Below are 18,638 nucleotides of genomic sequence, written 5' to 3'. Positions count from 1 at the left end.
GAGCCAGTCTGGCTTACACGTGCAGCATCAAGAATCTCACTATAGAGAATGGTTTGTTGTTAACTCTTAGGAAAATAACAAATGTTAAAAATGCATACAAAAAGATAAAACATCTGCAGAAGCAGATACCTGTTAACTGAAATATGAAGAAGGAAAACATGGGATAATTGCATCATACATTTATGTTCATTATAAACCGGTTTTGTATTTCCAATGTTGTTCACATGACATGGATTTAATTTAAATATTATTACAACATTTGTGGAAAAAAAAAAAAAAAAAAGAAAAAAATGTTTTGTTATTTTTAATGTATATTCCTCACAGGACGAATTTGTATCATTCCAGGAACATGAATTTATGAATTTTACTGCTAACGTTTCTCTTAGCACTATACATTCATATCCCTGTCCTCAACAACTATATATTATATTTTTATTTCCAGGGTTTATTTGTCTGTCAAGATCAGTCATTGAGTTACAGAACAAAGTGGAAAGAAGTTTGCTAGCGGTACTTCACTTTAAGCAGAGAAAATAACCGTGCAGCAAAACTTCTTGATTGTTCTGATTGAGTGGAGTTCAACTTCTGACCTACTTTAATTTTTGCAGTAACTCATATTAAATAACTTTTTTTTCTGTCCAAGCAAAGTAAATGGTTTCATGAAACTAGGTTATTCAGCTGTATGAGGATTCAAAAGAGCTTGCAGCATCTGCATCACAGCTGGAAGCACGAAGGGAAAACATTCTTTCATGCTTAAAAGTTGCCAGATAAATGAGGAGAGTACGTAACCATGTCTCCTCACTATACACCAACTGCAGGTGTTTCAGTGCCGCTGTAATAGATGGTTTTCCCCCTGCGTGTTTTTTTCATTCTTCTGAGAGCTCTTCCACCTTGTGAAGCAGATTCCACTTCTCTGTCTTCTGCCATCCATGTAACAACTACAAAGTTTTCAGATGCCAGCACAGTTAGCCCAACTCTTCTACAGCTGACAGTAAAATGTATTACTGTCACTCTTTCCTCTGTCCACCACCAAATACTATCGCAATATCCTTTTCTGTCCTTCTGTGGAAGAAAACTGAAGACCCCGAAGATCCACATCATCCTATCAAGATGTTTCTGCATTAATTTAACAATCATATCCAAGACACAGATGAGTCAAGATAATTTCCTTTGGAAAGAACTGTTTGAGGAGAGGGAAGAATACTAAGAAAGTAACATAAAAGGCAACATTGAAAAAACATAGAATAAAATTCCATACTACTATACTGACAAGACTACTCTGAAAAGTAAAAGATTTAGTAAGAGATCTGAAAAAAGTGCTAGTCTTTTCTTTTTGAAGACTGTCTACACTATAAAAAAATGACTTAATCTGAGCATCATTAATTGGTCTTGCACTGTTTAGGATGTTCCAGGTGAGACAGAGAGGCTTGCTGGGATCTGTGGGAGATGACTGAACTTCAGGTTATTACTGAGAGGACTTCATTGCCTATCTTTCTCCATTGCAATGCTGATTTTTATTACCAACCTCATGGAAATAGTTCTTAAGAGCACTTTTTCTGACTTTCAACTGCCTTCCTGCACTACTTCTATTGCATTTTTAGTGCTCTCCTCTGTCCAACTTATGCCATCAGTGACTACAATATTTTTTACAGAAGGAAAATAGATATTTCTAGCATGTGGATTTAACATAAGTTTGCTTGCTATAATTGTTTGTAAATAGATTCATTATATCAGAATCACTGAATTTCACAGTTTCTCAGTAGACTCCTTTTTCTAAGCGTTTGCAGCTTGAAATACGGCTTTAAGATAGCTGAAAAGGGAACGATATTGTGAGGGGTGTTTCTTCCTGCATTATCGCATTCCTTCTGTCATTTAATATTGCTGCCATTTTCAGAAGAAATGTATAAAAAAATCACACAACACGGGCAGTATAAAATTCAAAAGCACCTTTGAACATACCATTGTGCCTTAACATTTCTTTTCCTAAACTGTGTAAGGACAGAATCTTCTCAAAAATACAATTCTTATAGAAACATCAAATATAAAGGACATGTACAGGATAAAGTTAACAACAACTTTGTCAGCCAAGATCCGAATGACCCTCAACAGTAAACAGAACCAAGGCACATTTAAATGAGAATGGGTTAAATGACACAGTGCAACCCAACACCCGCCATGAATCTTGCCCAATCATTTATGAATAAAAATGAATTTCCAACTGTAATTATGGTCTTTCATCAAAAGGAAGATTTTTTTTTATGGACAATATAACCTACCAAGGACAACCCTCAATTTTTTGGATACTGAATGCCAGTTCTTTTTCCATGGCTTGAAATTATCTATGCAATGTTAAGTCGCACCTCATTCATGCTGCTCTTGATATTCTTCTGAAAAGAAGGACATTGAAAGCAGCATTTATGTTTTGAAGGAAGAAAGAAAATAGCAGAGTCAAAAGATTTTTCACTGCTGGAGAGTGACCACAGTGCTTTGCATCCTACTGACATAGCAGTTTACAACAAACCTGAATGTATGCAACATATGGAGTCTTAAGCACTGTAACCAGGATTTTAATTAAATGCCTCTCCTGGAGGTTTCAGATAGGTTAAACCACAGCTGGAAGAAATATTAATGTCTTTTGTGTGATAATGGTCTAGAAGATTTCTGCATTCAAATGACAAAAGATCATTACACAAGCAAAGAACCGTTCCTTAATTTTAAGATTGTTAGGTTGTAAAAGAATAACAAGTTTTGATATTTAACAATAAATACTTCAGAAATCAAATCAGCTACAGGACTAGCTAATCTCCACCCTTGTTATACTTTAACTATACGTGATCTGCTTTTCATATGGATAATAAATAGGATCACTGAATGGTAGGTCAAACAGTCATATAATAATTCCTTGAAGAGGTCAAGTGAGAAAATACTTTATGCATACTTAGTATGAATTATTAATCCTTCCCTGATGCCTAGCAATTTTGCAGCAGAATCAGTTTTTTTCTGAAGAACTGCATTACTTCTCAGAAGTGCAGGAGCAACAGCATCACCATTACAAAATCATTTTTGTTACCTCATCAGTCTGAAGAGACAGTTGGAAGAGTTCTAAGCAAGCATCTGCAAACCTCATTAGTATCCCGGAGATTTGGAAATTTAGAAGAGCTGATTCAACACCTGCGCTAGGACTCCTGCTCCTTACAAGCTGTGCTAATGCAATGCTGTGATCCAGTACTCTTACTGTTGTAAAGATGTTTAGGAGATCCCTGCAAACCCAAACATACCAGACCAAGCTTGCATTGGCACTAAACTGTGTAAATACACTTTTAATTGGAGAAGGCCTATCCTTTTAATCCATACATTCGCATACCACTGGTCCAGTTCACTTAGGAGTATGGATCTAGATATTCACCAAATAACTTCTTTATATAACAGGTGTTTTAAGTTGCAACTTAAATCAAAATCAATTTATTTTCTCTGTCTTCCTACCACAAAATGTCCCCTTTAGAAGAAAGTATCTGCTTTAGCATAAGAACAATCATTCTTTGGACTGCATTCACTGATTCTAATAGGAACTTAGTCCCCACAATGCTTACAGACACCCACATTTAGACAACTATACCAGGAATCAATCTTAAATTTAAAACCACTTAATGGGAAGTGCACCCTCAGATCTGAGAAAATAATTGAGAGAATTTTAGTAGCTAGTAGAAAGTGATAATTTGCTGTTTAACTTTGAGAATTTAAGACTATCACAAACTTTCCTCTCACTTTTACGCTGAGTCTTCAAACTCTCCCAGTGTTAACAAGGACAATCCCAATTTACAATTAACAATGTAAGAGCAAACTATTTCTTCTTTGGAAACAGACCTATTATATAAAACATAACAAATTTACCTTATTTGAGTGGAAAATAAACTTGCTGGAAGAAAATGTTCAAGGTGGGCTGAAAAATCTCCACATAAATTGTTTTCCAGTTGTAAATGTATTAATTTCCAGTTTCTTATAATCAAGATCAACTTCCAATTTTCAACCTTTCATAACATGCTCACAGGCTGTTATTACATTGTCATTGACATACAAATATTGATGTGATGATGAAGTTTTCAGAAGCCTTCAGTGCATTAAAGTGTACTCGGATCCTTAGTGACTGAGCACATCAATCATTAAACATACAAGTTATCTAAAAATTTGTTATACTTCTTTTACTGATGAAATGGCTCTGGGATTTAAATTATTAATTACTTACCCCTGTTCTTTGAACTTCCAAGAAAATCGCTCTTTGAAATGATTTCTCCCACACTGCCAACTCGCTGCCCAGCTCTACATTGAAATAATGACTCTTGCCATGTCCAACCATAACACTGAAACAATATGGCCTCTGGTCTTCAAGATCGAAGTCCTGATGAATACCTAAATACAAGTTTGCTTGTAGCCAGCAATCATCAGCAAGCCAGAGCTGAAAGACATGTTTCAGTATGTGATTCTTCATCTAGCAAAACCAAACGGTTAAAGCAACATTGTCTTCTGTAAGTGATGGGTACTTGGATACATTATGTCATTAAGTTAACAATTACCTTGAAGAAATGTTCTGAGAATTAAGTAATAATTTCAAAGACAACTTATCTTTTTGCTTCTTATTCACTTTGCCCTTATCATGTAATCTGAGCTACTTCTGCAGTTCCAAAGTACTGTCAAAGTTACCTAAGCAATACACACATAGTTTAAAAGGAGTTTGTAGCAATGTATTATTTACAGTGAAAAGGAGGGAAATCCCTGAATTGTTTGAATACAATTCAAGAGCTGTGCACCAGCTTTACAGGATAATATAACTACTCTGTTCTAATTGGGTTCCAATACGCTAAGCACCAAGCAATGCAGTAATTTATCAAGCACCCAAGGGCTAATTCTGGAAATGACAACTTAGAGCTTTCAGTTGTCCCCTAACAGTTGCCAATGCTGTTCTGAAACTACAAAGGGAGTGAAGTGAGATCCTGCCATCGCCTTTAAGATGAAGAAGAGAAACTTCACATTAGTTTTACATAGTCAAAAATATCCCTGTAACAGAATGTTTTGTAAATGAAAATAAATTCTTACAAGAAGCTTCCCTAACCTTTCAAGACTTCACTGATTAGCATAAACATAGAGAAAAAGAAAACTAAATAAAAAAGCTACTGCTTATACATCTGAGTACTTTCACCGACTGAATTTCCAAATTAAGCATTTTTTTCAATTTCTATTTATCAGATAGGGCCCTTTCCTATCTCGATTTCTCTATGATGGCATGGGGCAGAAAAGACTGAAAGAACAAAAAAAGTAATTTGCAAAGAGAATGTTATCTCTTATTTTCTGAAGTCATCTCGAACAGAATTTTCTTTCTCGAGCACTTCAGGTTAGGTTCAGGACACTTGACTCTAGTCAAGCAGATCTGAGGTTAAAGCAGTCATATTTGACTGGACTTAGGTGGCTTTGAAAAGATCAGAATGCAGCTTTGCAGTGGTACCCAAGTCGTAGAATACTGTAGTCAGTACATTTAGAATTTATTTTTCCAGAAACTCTAATAGTCCATCATAGCCTATTGAGGCTACCGTTGAAACTCCATACACACGAAAACAAACAAACAACTGGAATTTGATCACCCAGATGTAATGTAAAATATTCTGACACATGTAAAATAAATGCTTAAATGTTCAGGGTCTTGTGTCCCTCCTGTTCTAAATGCACACACAACCGCCCACACAGGACAGCAGTGAAGATCCACTTTTTAGTAACAAAAAGCAAAGGAAGCAAAGCCTCCGCTAGTACACCCTCGTCTGTATATTGCTCTCCTATTCACAAACAGGGTCAAAATACTCAGATGGGAACTGAAAATTTTGCAGTTTTGCTTGTGCTGGTGAATTACTGAAGCTACACAAAGCCAGCAAATCTAACCTTCTGCAATTTACTCAAGCCTAGTCTCAAGCCTATGGATGCTTTGTGGGGTTCCTCAGCAGCAGCACATAATGCCACCAGGGTACGCAGCACTTTGTTATCAAAACCAGCCCTGCAGCTACCCGAGGAGAGTCTTGAGGAAGTTCAAAGTTATTTTATGACGCTCCTTTGGACTGGTGAAAAGAAAGCTGAACAAAATACCTACATATCATCTGGTGATGATATGTGACAGGCATCACATCTACTTCTGCTTCAAGACTCAACGCTGCTCAGCCTGGCTCATAGACTACTATATTAGTATTTTTTATTTTGCATGTAAAAATGTGATGTGTGAAAATACCAGGCAATAAAAGAAAATGTTTTTAAGACAAGTGACTTTTAAAAATGCACCTAATATTCTTGCCCCTGAAAAATACAAGTTTTCAGTAACAGTTCTTCCAGTAAATATGGAGTATGAAGCAAGGTATAGGAAGAAACACATGAGATAAAAGAGATCACATATTAAATCATTTGGTTGTTACCACTAAATGTCCACGAATATGCAAGTGCATGAGATATATATATGAATTTTAATTCACATATTTGCACAGGCATGTTTGTGTATGCAAGTCTGTATTTATATGTATGTATACACACACACAAAGCCAAAATATAGCAAAAATTTTGTTTCATTTCTATATTGGATTCTAATTTTTCATGTTTAACTCGTGTCATAATAAGCATAGATGAGAAGCTTACAATTAGGTGGGTAACAAACACACTTCGCCTTAAAATCCACCTTTCTTGAGAAGATAGAATAGCACTCTCCACCACAGCTTTGCACCAGTTCTAACTATCCAGAATCCTTCAGAAAATCCTCCTCAAATTGTGGTTTTTACAAGATAAACTCCATCTTTCAGTCTGCAAGGTAGAAACCTTACTCTCTTTAGAGTTTTTCCTATCTTTTTGGATTTTCTCAGTTTGCTTCATTGTCATTTATACCAAAGAATCAACAGAAAAGAGGTTAAAGTGCTGAATTTGAGCTTTTGCACTTTAGCTAATGTATTCATGAAGACTGGCAATTAAGCATTCATTTATTAAAATGTCAAGAACATTGAAGAGTTGAATCTTGGGTTTCTTACTTCTTTTTCTTAATGAAAAAGTATCACAGAATTTGCTTTAAGGGTAGGTTATTCTTGAAATTACCAGAATATTCAAGGAAGGACCGAGTTTCAAATCAGTAGTAACATTTAAAGGAGAAAAAAAAAACAAAACCCAAACCACAAAATCTTTTCAAAAAGCATAATGAGTATAGACGTCACTGGTACATGACTTATGTACCAGCAAAAAGTGTATTTCAAAAAAGATTAAGGAGACTGAACAAATAACCTGGGAGGGAACCTCTCCTCCTTGCCACTGTCACAATGATGGGCAGCACCTGAAGTTGCCCATGTGTACCCAGCTGGAGACATGGTCACATCAAAATAATGCTGCCTACAAGAATGTGGCTTTGCTCCTGCATCCTGCACTCTGGAGCTGAGCTGAAATCCCGAACTCCAGGACTGCTGTTTTTCTGGCATGGCACTGGCCAAGACCCTTCCCTTTCCCCAGTTTTTCCAGAGAAGGGAACCTTCCTCCCCTGCCCAGTGACAGCTGGCTTGCAACAGAGACAAAACCAGCAGTGATGGGTTGCAAAACTGGCAGCTGACATCAGCAGAGGCTCTTTTAGCAGCCAGTTATTGGGCCTGAAACCTCTGTAAAATGCAGGTATCGGTTCATATGTGAGAGCTATTTTTTCTAGATTTCTGCCAAATTCCATGTGCTCCTTGCTCTGTTGGTTGTAATTTCATCGTGTTTTCAATTTCTTTTTTTTTTTTCTTTTTAAATCCCAGTCAACAAAATTGTTGTAGGAAACATGCCGTGTTGTTGAAAGTCAGTTTGGGACAAGTAGTTTGAGCAGTCGAGACATGCAAACTCTCTGCCACCCTACTCTTTGAAGAATTTGGTCATTTAGCACTACAAAGAACTCCCATCTATGCTGAACAGGGCAGTAAAGAAGAATGGAGTGTTATTGCCAGGTCTATGTTTGTTTGGTTTTGTTTTTTTTTTTTCACTTTTCCTTCTGTAAATTGTCCTGAATAACTGTGTTACATCAGAAAAAAAAAAAACCAAACCCCAAAAAAACAACACAAAAATCCAAAACCAACACCAAAGAACGTAAGCAGTTCTCCTTTGGCACAATGTTAAGTCAGGTACAGGTAACAGAGCAACAGCCTTCCTTCTCCACAGCATCAGTGGATGGTCAGAAGAGGAACAGCAGAGAGAAGGACAGCAGCTGGTGAGAACTAAAGCTGATTTGTAATGTTTTCAGTGAAACAGCGTTTTATCTGAAAAGACTGAGCTTTTTTTGTTGTTGCTGTTGTTGATTTGTTTGTTTGGTTGGTTTTTTTCCTTTTTTTTTTCCCCTGGTAATATGTTTGTTTTTACTCTCTTGGGCAAGTAGGCTCTTGTCTAGCCTTACCTCACCTGCAAAGCAGTTTTTGATTAGCTGGTAAAGAACTAAATTAAACTTTCTGATGCAATTTATTAGAAAACATCTTCTGTAAGTCAACTATTTAAACGGACTGCAAAGGTTTTGCCACAAAGCCTTGTTTGGGACAAGCTCAACAGAAAACGTGACACTGTCTCTCGGTGGTGGAAAAAACTGAAGAATTCTCTGGTACACAAATACACCATGTTGCCCTTTGTAAGGTAAAACCTACTGTAATATTTGCAAATGACACTAAGAAAAAACGAACCACTAAGAAAAAAGCAACATCCAGCATCATTACGCTTATCTGTGTGTCCCACCTATACTGCATACAACCAGCTCTAATATTGAACACATGGAAGCATCTTAGTAACTTGCTCACTTGATGCTTAATCCCTTTTCCATATTCTCTTCTACTTGCATAGCTAATGCACCAGCAATTACAGTTTTTTTAACAACAGATGAACTATTTGAATGTTAGCTACTCCTGGTTAAGATTAGCTCATCATTAACAGGAAACGGCAAGCTTTCTTTACTAAATAATATCGTTGTAATTATTAGGAAACCTACCTTGTGAATTTTAAATAGAACCTCACAGAGGTTATAGATTTTTTCAGCTCGTACCCAGTCTAGCGTGCTTACCTATAACATCAAAAGAAAATATTAACAACACATTCTTCATTCTAAAATCATGTACAGATGAAAAAAAATAAAAAGATTTCACCCATCATTATTCTACTGGAATATAGCCATGTTACTACAACTTAATTAATTCTTAATAATCTAATCTTAATAATAAAACAGAAAGTATATAATATGTTTTTACATATTCTACTGCATGCATGGTATTCAAGTGATGTTTGTCATTTGACTGTTCAAATATAAAATCTGTCAAATGCTGAACCCTAGAATATGAGTCCCTTTGTATCCTGAAAAGATGTGGTGATAGAACTTCCTCTTCCAGAGGTCTTCAGTCCCATTTTCAATAGGTGATGCCTCAGATCTAAATTTAGTCATCTCAAAATTAAAGATTGAATCTGAAGTTAAAGAAACCGGGAGAAAGCACTTCCCTTTTTTCTTCTTTCCCAATATTTACAGTGAAATATTTTTTATTTTTGATGGCTGTTGTGAAAGGAAAAAATAATACAGGTTTTGGACCATTACTGTTGATCCTCAAAAGGGATCTATCTACGTGCTGCTTGCAAAATAAGGCTTACAGCCTAGAATGGTGGCTAGTTGATTATTTGGTCTTGAATTTCTCGAAGGAAAAGATGCTTTTCAATCTCAGTTAAAAGTAGGAGAATCCTTCATTCCTGTTAGTGGCCAGACAGGATATAAAAGCATAAGCACTGACTTAATCTGCCGTTTATGAAACTGAATTTAGTGACACTGGCTATACTCTAAAAGCTGTTGAGATGTGACTGAACTTATATTTGCTCATATAATTTGTTTTGATTCCTCAAGATTTATTTAAACTGTTGGGGTTCTTTGCTGCTATTAATGATGCTACTATGGACAATGGTGACACTGCTGTGCCATTAAATTCACTCTGAATACTTCAGCTTTCTCCCGATTATCCTGTGCATCTCTTTCATCCTTTGACTGACTCTCTGTAACCTCTAACACGTTTTTCAGCAGAGATAGCTAGTGATGATGATAACTGTCAGCACCTATATAAGCCAAGATTTTCTTTTACCGTGTATGTCAGAGAAAGGCTACCATAAAGCCAAGAGTGAAACAGTCTGAATGTCATAGTGCGCAAGGTCATCAGGAGAACACGAATAACATGTTGAGAAGGATTTTAAGGAGGGGAAACAAACATACTACAAAGGGATACTAGTATCCAAAGAGACAGCTGACATTATTTATAGTTTTCTCCAAACTATCATAGTATGTCTAAGTTTAAAATGTTATTGTTATAGACTGCATTGCTTTAAAACAAATCACAAATGATCACATATTTCTAGTCAAGAGAAAAGCTGGAAAGAACCAGAAAAGTTCACAAGAAGTGCAATATCCTTCATTTGCTTTAAAGGATGTTTCAGTTTATTGCAGGCTTATCCATCATCACACACTTAATAACAGGATAATGACAGGTAACTAAGATAAATGAGATACAGAAATATATTCCTTAGGCAATAAAGACGTTTTTCTCATTATTCGCTCCCGGAATTGTTCCTGTAGGTATTCTATATACTGCAGTTTCTTGGGGGATTATTTTAGTAGGACAAGATAATTATTTTTTATTAAATCATTTGACAAAATGTTTCAAAAAAGGCATATTCAGAATGGGTCACTTAATCAGAAATACTTTCATTCATATGAATTCAGTTCTGACAAAGTGTCAAAAATCGTGTCAAAATACATGAAAGTACCAATTAGCATTCACTGAACTTCTGCTTTAATTCTTGTTTGTCTAATATATGAATTTATGACCAACAGTAGCTGAATGTCGTTATTATTATCACTGGAAGAGCAATTCCTTGAGCAACTCAATGCATTATGTGATGTATTGAATACTTGGGTTTGTAGATATTTGGCTATATTAATCCTTTCAGAAAGATTGTAAAATAACACACTCATAAGTGCTGTGTTGCAGAAGTGTTTTTTATTTCGGCGTCAGTTTCTCTAGGTTCCTCATGTTTTAAAAACAGGCATTACAGTGGATTTCCAAAAATAAATAAACTTCTAAAATCTAGTTTTACTTAGCTAGATCAAGCGATCTCAGCATCAGTTCAGGCTTATATTCCAGATATATTTAGCTTTAAAAGTGTCTGTTAATCATTGATTTTTCTTGAAAAAGCTATGATTCACAAGGGAGAAAATAATAAAGTTAAATTCATTTTGACACATACACGTAGCAAACAACAAACTGAAGAAGTTATGCCCTAGATGAGAATTCTGCAATTATAACATAGGCATAAAAGACTTCCATGCCTATTCAGAAACCAGCACTAAAGAACTGACTAGAAATGAGAAATAAATATGGGGTGCATGTAAAAGACAAACACCCTGCAAAACTGTCCTGGTTTGAGGTAAAACGGAACCAATTTTCTGTTGAATAATGCTACTTTCAGGGAATCATGGAATCACTGCCTCCCTGCGGCCTGGGTTAAGGCATCACTAGGAACCTTCCTAGCCTGTTATGGCCCTCAGACTATTACCCATTACTGCTCTTCTATTTGGGTGGCCATGAAGCAGCAACATGTAGTCCAAAGGCAAACAAAAGAGTCTTCAAGGCTTTGGGAAAGTTGGTAAGGGAATCTGCAGCACAGGTTATTTTTTCCTCTCTCCTTCCAGTTGCAACCAGCGATATTGGAAGAAACAGATGAGCTCATGGCTGGTGTCACCTACCCAATTTTGTTTTGTTTTGTTTTTTTTTTGATAATGGGATGGCCTACAAGGCACCAGGCTTGCTGGAGTCAGCTGGGATTCACCTTTCTGAAAGGGGGAAGAGGGTCTTTGCTTACAAGCTAGTGGGGCTCATTCACACAGCTTTAAACTAGGCTTGAGGGGGGATGGGGATAATATCAGGCTTGCCCATGACAAGCTGTGGGATGACACACCAAGGTTAGAGGCACGGGGTGCTAGCAGGGCCCTCAGCCTGTTGCTCTGAGATGTGCTGGCTATACTGCAGCATCCTTGAAGTCTCACAGAGATGAACCAGGGGCTCCTGAGGTAATGGGAGTCAAAAGGAAAACACCACTGAGATACCTCAAAGGAATTAAGGGGTGTTCTTCTAAGAAGGTGACACGGCTGACAGCCCAGCTGAAGTGCTTCTACACTAATGCATGCAGCATGGGCAACAAACAGGAGTTGGAAGCCTAGCACTGTGCTGCTAGAAAGTGATGACCTGGTTGCCATTACTGAAACGTGGCAAGACGAATCCCATGAGTGGAGTGCGGCCATTGAGAGCTACAGGCTGTTCAGAAGGGACAGGCAAGGAAGAAGACGTGGAGGCATTGCCCTCTGCGTCAAAAAATGGATACAGTGTGAAGAGCTGTCTCTGAAGAATAGCCACGAGCAAGTTGAAAGCCTATGGGTAGGAATTAGAGACTGAGGCAACAAAGGGAGCCTTGTGGTTGGTGTCTACTGCAGGCCGCCTGAGCAGGGGGAGACTATTAAAGAAGGCTTCTTACTTCAGCTGCAGGAGGCATTGCACTCGCAAACCTTTGTCCTGCTGGGGGACTTCAGCCACGGAATCACGGAGTTTCAGAGTTGGAAGGAACCTCTAGAGATCATCTAGTCCAACTCCCCTGCTAAAGCAGGATTGCCAGAGCACATTACTCAGGACTGCATCCAGGTGGGTCTTGCAAATCTCCAGAGAAGGGGACTCCACAACCTCCCTGGGCAGCCTGTGCCAGTGCTCTGTCACCCTCACCGTAAAGAAGTGTTTCCGTGTATTTGAATGGAACTTCCTATGTTCCAACTTGTGCCCATTGCCCCTCGTCCTGTCACTGGGAACCATTGAAAAGAGCTTGGATCCATCCTCCTTCAACCCACCCTTTAGATACTTGTACGTCATAATAAGGTCTCCCCTCAGCCTTCTCTTCTCCAGGCTAAAGAGTCCCAGCTCTCTCAGCCTTTCCTCATAAGGCAGATGCTCCAATCCCTTAATCATCTTAGTTGCCCTTCGCTGGACTCGCTCCAGCAGTTCCCTGTCCCTCTTGAACTGGGGAGCCCAAAACTGGACACAGTATTCCAGTTGTGGCCTCACCAGTGCAGAGTAGAGGGGGAGAATGACCTCCTTCGACCTACTGGCCACACACTTCCCTATGCAGCCCAGCATTCCATTGGCCTTTTTGGCAACAAGGGCACATTGCTGCGTCATGGATAATTTACTGTCCACTAGGACCCCCAGATCCTTCTCCTCAGAATTACTTCCCAGCAGGTCCGCCCCCAACCTATACTGGTGCTTTGCATTCTTCCTCCCCAGGTGCAGGACCTTGCACTTGCTTTTGTTGAACCTCATTAGGTTCTTCTCTGCCCAGCTCTCCAGCCTGTCCAGGTCACGCTGGATGGCAGCACGGCCCTCTGGGGTGTCAGCCACCCCACCCAGTTTGGTATCATCAGCGAACTCTCTGAGGATACACTCTGTCCCCTCATCCAGGTCATTAATGAATATATTGATCAAAATTGGACCAAGTATTGACCCCTGGGGGACACCACTGGGGGACAGCACTTTGCAGCTAGGCCTCTTCTAACTAACTGAACTCTCTGAAATTAGTGGTATATTTTTCAGATAGTTTCGGGTTCTAGCAACCAATAATAGGACAAGGGGTAATGGATTCAAGCTGGAACACAAGAGGTTCCACTTAAATTTGAGAAGAAACTTCTTCTCAATGAGGGTGACAGAGCACTGGAACAGGCTGCCCAGGGAGGTTGTGGAGTCTCCTTCTCTGGAGACATTCAAAACTCACCTGGACGCCTTCCTGTGCAACCTCATCTAGGTGTTCCTGCTCCGACAGGGGGATTGGACTAGATGATCTTTTGAGGTCCCTTCCAATCCCTAGCATACTGTGATACTGTGATACTGTGATACTGTGATAAGGCCTGATGTTTATAATTAATACTGAGGCATGGTATGCAGAGGGGCTCCTGCTTATACTTATTGCTGTAACATCCAAGGGCAGCTCACTTTGTTATCTGCCCCGTCGGAAAGTCAGAAGAAGAAAAGCATAGGGGGATCGCACCCGTGCCTGCCAGCAATGTGATCATCATCCTGAGCGCTCAATACAGTTTTGTATTTATTGTATATATTTCATTATTTTCTTATTAATATTACTATGTTTTCTTTTCAATATTTTATTATTAATATTTCATTAGCTTACTTTATTTTCAACTCGTAAGTCTCTCTCTCTCTCTCTCTCTCTCATTCTTCTCTCCGTGAAGAAGGAGGTTGGGGAGAGCATCTATCGTTCATTTTAGTGGCCAGCCCAGCCCAAACCAGGACAGATATACTGGCGCCCAATGTGGGGCAGGACCGGGGCTCAACCAGGGCTCTGACAGATTGCCTGAATAGTTCAACTTCCAGCTTGCTCAGTTGAGAGAGCATCAGATTTTTTCTACGAGAGTCTTAAGGAGCTGAACATTAGACAGCTCACGTTACGTTGTTCTTTAATGAAGCATTATCTCATGCCTTTTACAGGGCTTTGTTTAAAGTTAATTGATGCAACGCTGCTTAACCTGCTGAATGTATTGTATAACTTATTTGCTCTTTGTGTTTGTATGCAGTGGTTTAAACGTGCTATTCTGCTGTGGTTTTTGAAGCAGATGTATAATATGATAAATTGGATAAGAACTTTACTTGCATACATTGGGTATCACTAAAGTCAAAGGCAACATAATATACTCTTTGACTTTCTACGAACACTGAATCTCATTCCAGAAATCTTCAGTGCCCCTCAAAATATTAAAAAAAAAAATTGAATAAATTTAAAGAGTAAAACTTAAGGAAAAAAAAGATCAAAGTGGCTGTAATACTTATTACTGGAATACAGAGAATGCTGCGTTATCTGACAAGTAAGCAGAAGCATCCAATCTACCCAGAAGTACTAAAAAGCTCTAGGCAAAAGATGAAATACATTTAGGTCAAGAGTAATTCATTTCACTGGTCTCTTCACTCCTTAATGGAAAAAAAATGAGCAAAGTATGATTTTAAAAAATTATTAAAAGATATTAAAAAGGAAAAAAAATCAAGACATGTTCTTGACAGGAACTATGATACAGCAGTATAAGAAGCCTAAAGATATCCAAACCAACTCAAAATCGATGGTACAAAAAACACACTAAAGAGCAGTCTGATCCTAGCAAATATGTGAACAAAATAAATAAATTCTTCTGTGTATTGTTAGAAAGTTCACCAAAAACATTTGTGGTCAAGTCTATGCCTTCCAACTTATTGCCACCTCTTTCCTACTATGTTACATTGACATTATGTACAATGTAAATTACAAATACAAGTATTCAGAACTTACCTAGTAAGTACTCTCTAACATTCAAAGCACTGTTCATGTGCTAATTACATTATGCAGCTTTTCTTCTCTGCAGTGGTTTTCAAAGGTGGAACTATTTCTGTTACTTTCATATTATTCTTGTACTTATTCCTTTTCTTAAAACTATATGGAGTACATGCAGGGATTGCCTAACTGCCTTCATGTAAAACACTTCAGTGTTATTTATTTAATCATGTTAAAAAAGATAGTTTTGTAATTAAGGGTAACACAACAGCTCAAAAGATATAGCTACTTGAATATAAAAACCATATTGAACTATGAGGAAGACATAAAAATCAAACAGTACAATCCTCCCATACCTATAGTCCATATTCCATAAAAACAAAACATTTCATTTTTCTGAAAAATTTCAATGACATATAAAATATTTTGGTTTTGAATGACAGTTTTGAATACTGTCTCCCCAATTTCTTCTAGGATATGAATTCAGAACTTTTTCAAGATCTGCAAATTGACAGAAATTTATTAAATGATTTTAGAATATAATAAAATACCGCTTGTATATTAACATTGACACATGAATAATTTCTATTTGTTCAACAGTTTTTCACGTGCAGTTTTCAGAAATGTGTCACAATTCTAATATATCAATCTGTAAATGAAATCTGTAAATTACTTAAATACAGTCAGATAAGCCACTTGAGTGACGCAGAAAGACAAGGCACTTTAGAGATGCAGAAAACCATTCTCTGTTAATCGCACCGTTCTTTATTTACTTCTATGGTGGAGCTTCTACATTTTTGGAAACACCATCTGAGATATTGTTGAAATGGAGTATAAATAGAATATTACTTACCATAGTAATTTCTTTCATAGTATAATATCCACTTTTTTCCACAATTTTCTTTATTTTTGCCCATGCCTAACTACGTTTTCCATTCTAACGAAACTTAGCAGCTGTATTTACATTCATACCATCTTTTACACACAATGAAATAGAAAAAGAGTAGAAATTGTACCAGATCCTTTTAAAAGCAGTTGTAAAGTTATGGGTAAGGTCAGTAAAACTAAAGATAACTGTATGACTTGTAGGTCACCTACCCTGTGCATGCTGCATTGGTACATTGATACACTACGTTGATGCAGTATATAACTAGCAATAACATCATGGAAACATCTCTGAAATAAAACTCATCTTCTGAAGATCAAGCAAGTTAAAACATTTGCATTTTTGTGAAAGAACAATCAATTTTTTAATGCTTCAGTTAACATAACGAAAAGAAGTTAGTAGGAGTAATGGTAAATGCAGTACCACTAAATATCTCTAAAAACAGTGAAAGAACTCTATGCATGGCTTTGTGTGGGGAGCTGCATTTCCAGCTGCAGAGCTGGAACATGCAACACAGAACCAGTGTCAGGGCACAGTGTGGGTTGGCAGTTCCCTGGGTGCCATGGGAGCTCCCCTGGGGTCTGGCGGGGCGGGGTCCTCACCAGCCAGGGCTCATCCCATCGCCCTGTAGTGGGTTGACCATGTCCAATGGCTAAGCACCCACACGGCCGCTCGCTTACTCGTCGTACCCCCACAGTGGGATGGGGAAGAGAACAGGAACAGCGAAATCAAGAAAAGAGTTTAACCGAAAAAGCAAAATCAAAAAAGACGGTTTAATAAGTGAAGGAAAGAGGAAAAAAAACAGGATGCAAAGGTGATCACACCCTGCCCGCCCCAAGCAGAACGACGTCCAGCCAGTCTCCAAGCAATGGCTGCCTTTGAAGACCAAATCCCTGCTTTCTATTGCTAAGCATGATGTTTTATGCTGTGTAATACCCCTTGCGGCCTATTTGGGTCAGCTGTCCTGGCCATGTCCCCTCCCAGCCTCTTGCCCACCCTCAGACTACTCGCTCTGTGAGCAGTGTGAGAAAGAGAGAAAGGCTGTGCAAGCAGTGCTCAGCATCAGCCAAAACACTGGTGTGTTAGCACTGTTTTAGTCACAAATAAGAAACCCACTACCTTCCAAGTGCAAGGTCCTGCACCTGGGGAGGAAGAATGCAAAGCACCAGTATAGGTTGGGGGCGGACCTGCTGGGAAGTAATTCTGAGGAGAAGGATCTGGGGGTCCTCGTGGACAGTAAATTATCCATGACGCAGCAATGTGCCCTTGTTGCCAAAAAGGCCAATGGAATCCTGGGCTGCATAGGGAAGTGTGTGGCCAGTAGGTCGAAGGAGGTCATTCTCCCCCTCTACTCTGCACTGGTGAGGCCACAACTGGAATACTGTGTCCAGTTTTGGGCTCCCCAGTTCAAGAGGGACAGGGAACTGCTGGAGCGAGTCCAGCGAAGGGCAACTAAGGTGATTAAGGGCTTGGAGCATCTGCCTTATGAGGAAAGGCTGAGAGAGCTGGGACTCTTTAGCCTGGAGAAGAGAAGGCTGAGGGGAGACCTTATTATGGCGTACAAGTATCTAAAGGGTGGGTTGAAGGAGGATGGATCCAAGCTCTTTTCAATGGTTCCCAGTGACAGGATGAGGGGCAATGGGCACAAGTTGGAACATAGGAAGTTCCATTCAAATACATGGAAACACTTCTTTACGGTGAGGGTGACAGAGCACTGGCACAGGCTGCCCAGGGAGGTTGTGGAGTCCCCTTCTCTGCAGATTTTCAAGGCTCACCTGGATGCAGTCCTGAGTAATGTTCTCTGGCAATTCTGCTTTAGCAGGGGAGTTGGACTAGATGATCTCTAGAGGTCCCTTCCAACTCTGAAAACTCCGTGATTCCGTGATATGGGCTGCTATGAAGAAAGTTACCTCCCTCCCAGCCAGGCCCAGGAGCAGCGCAGCCATGGGGACCGGGGCAGGCCCAGCTCTGGGCACCAGGCACCTCCCTGGGGACTGAGGCTGGGCCAGGACGTGGGCATGTGGGTGGTCCTGGCTCGTTGGGGCCCACGGCTGGGCAGGACAAGGCTGTGGGGAGCTAGAGACCGTCCTGCTGCGCTGCTGGGGCAGGTTCTGACAGCTATGGGGTGCTGCAATGGGGTCCTGGGTTGCAGGAAGAGTGGGGGAAGCTCCAGGGAAGGGGGTCATGGACAGTCAGGGCTGAGGTGCCATCAGGACACTGATAGTCAGCTTTGAAATGTGGTTTTATATCCAAGTTTGAATTCTCCAGGTGGGTGGTTGGTGGAAACTGCCGATTTCCTGGTTTAATTTTTTCTCCCTGATACAAAACATCTGTGGAATGATTAAATAGCACAAAAACTGGT

At 39.2% G+C, this 18,638-nt stretch overlaps 1 protein-coding gene across 1 annotated transcript in view; it reads right to left on the bottom strand.

Moving 5' to 3' along the window:
- SNTG2 (syntrophin gamma 2) overlaps positions 1-18,638 on the bottom strand; it is a gene marked incomplete at both ends in the record, with an annotated part of 319,669 nt that overhangs the window by 27,452 nt on the left and 273,579 nt on the right. Inside the window, 2 exons of the mRNA XM_082481246.1 lie at positions 4,241-4,450; positions 9,002-9,073. Of these exons, the coding sequence (XP_082337372.1) occupies positions 4,241-4,450; positions 9,002-9,073 (282 nt within the window). The remainder of the gene's footprint in view (positions 1-4,240; positions 4,451-9,001; positions 9,074-18,638) is intronic.

Source organism: Vanellus vanellus, assembly GCF_965231255.1.
Source record: "Vanellus vanellus genome assembly, chromosome: 3".
Taxonomy (NCBI): Eukaryota; Metazoa; Chordata; class Aves; order Charadriiformes; family Charadriidae; genus Vanellus; species Vanellus vanellus.
Note: the sequence above shows the minus strand (reverse complement) of the source record. Positions and strands in the feature narration are given on the sequence as shown.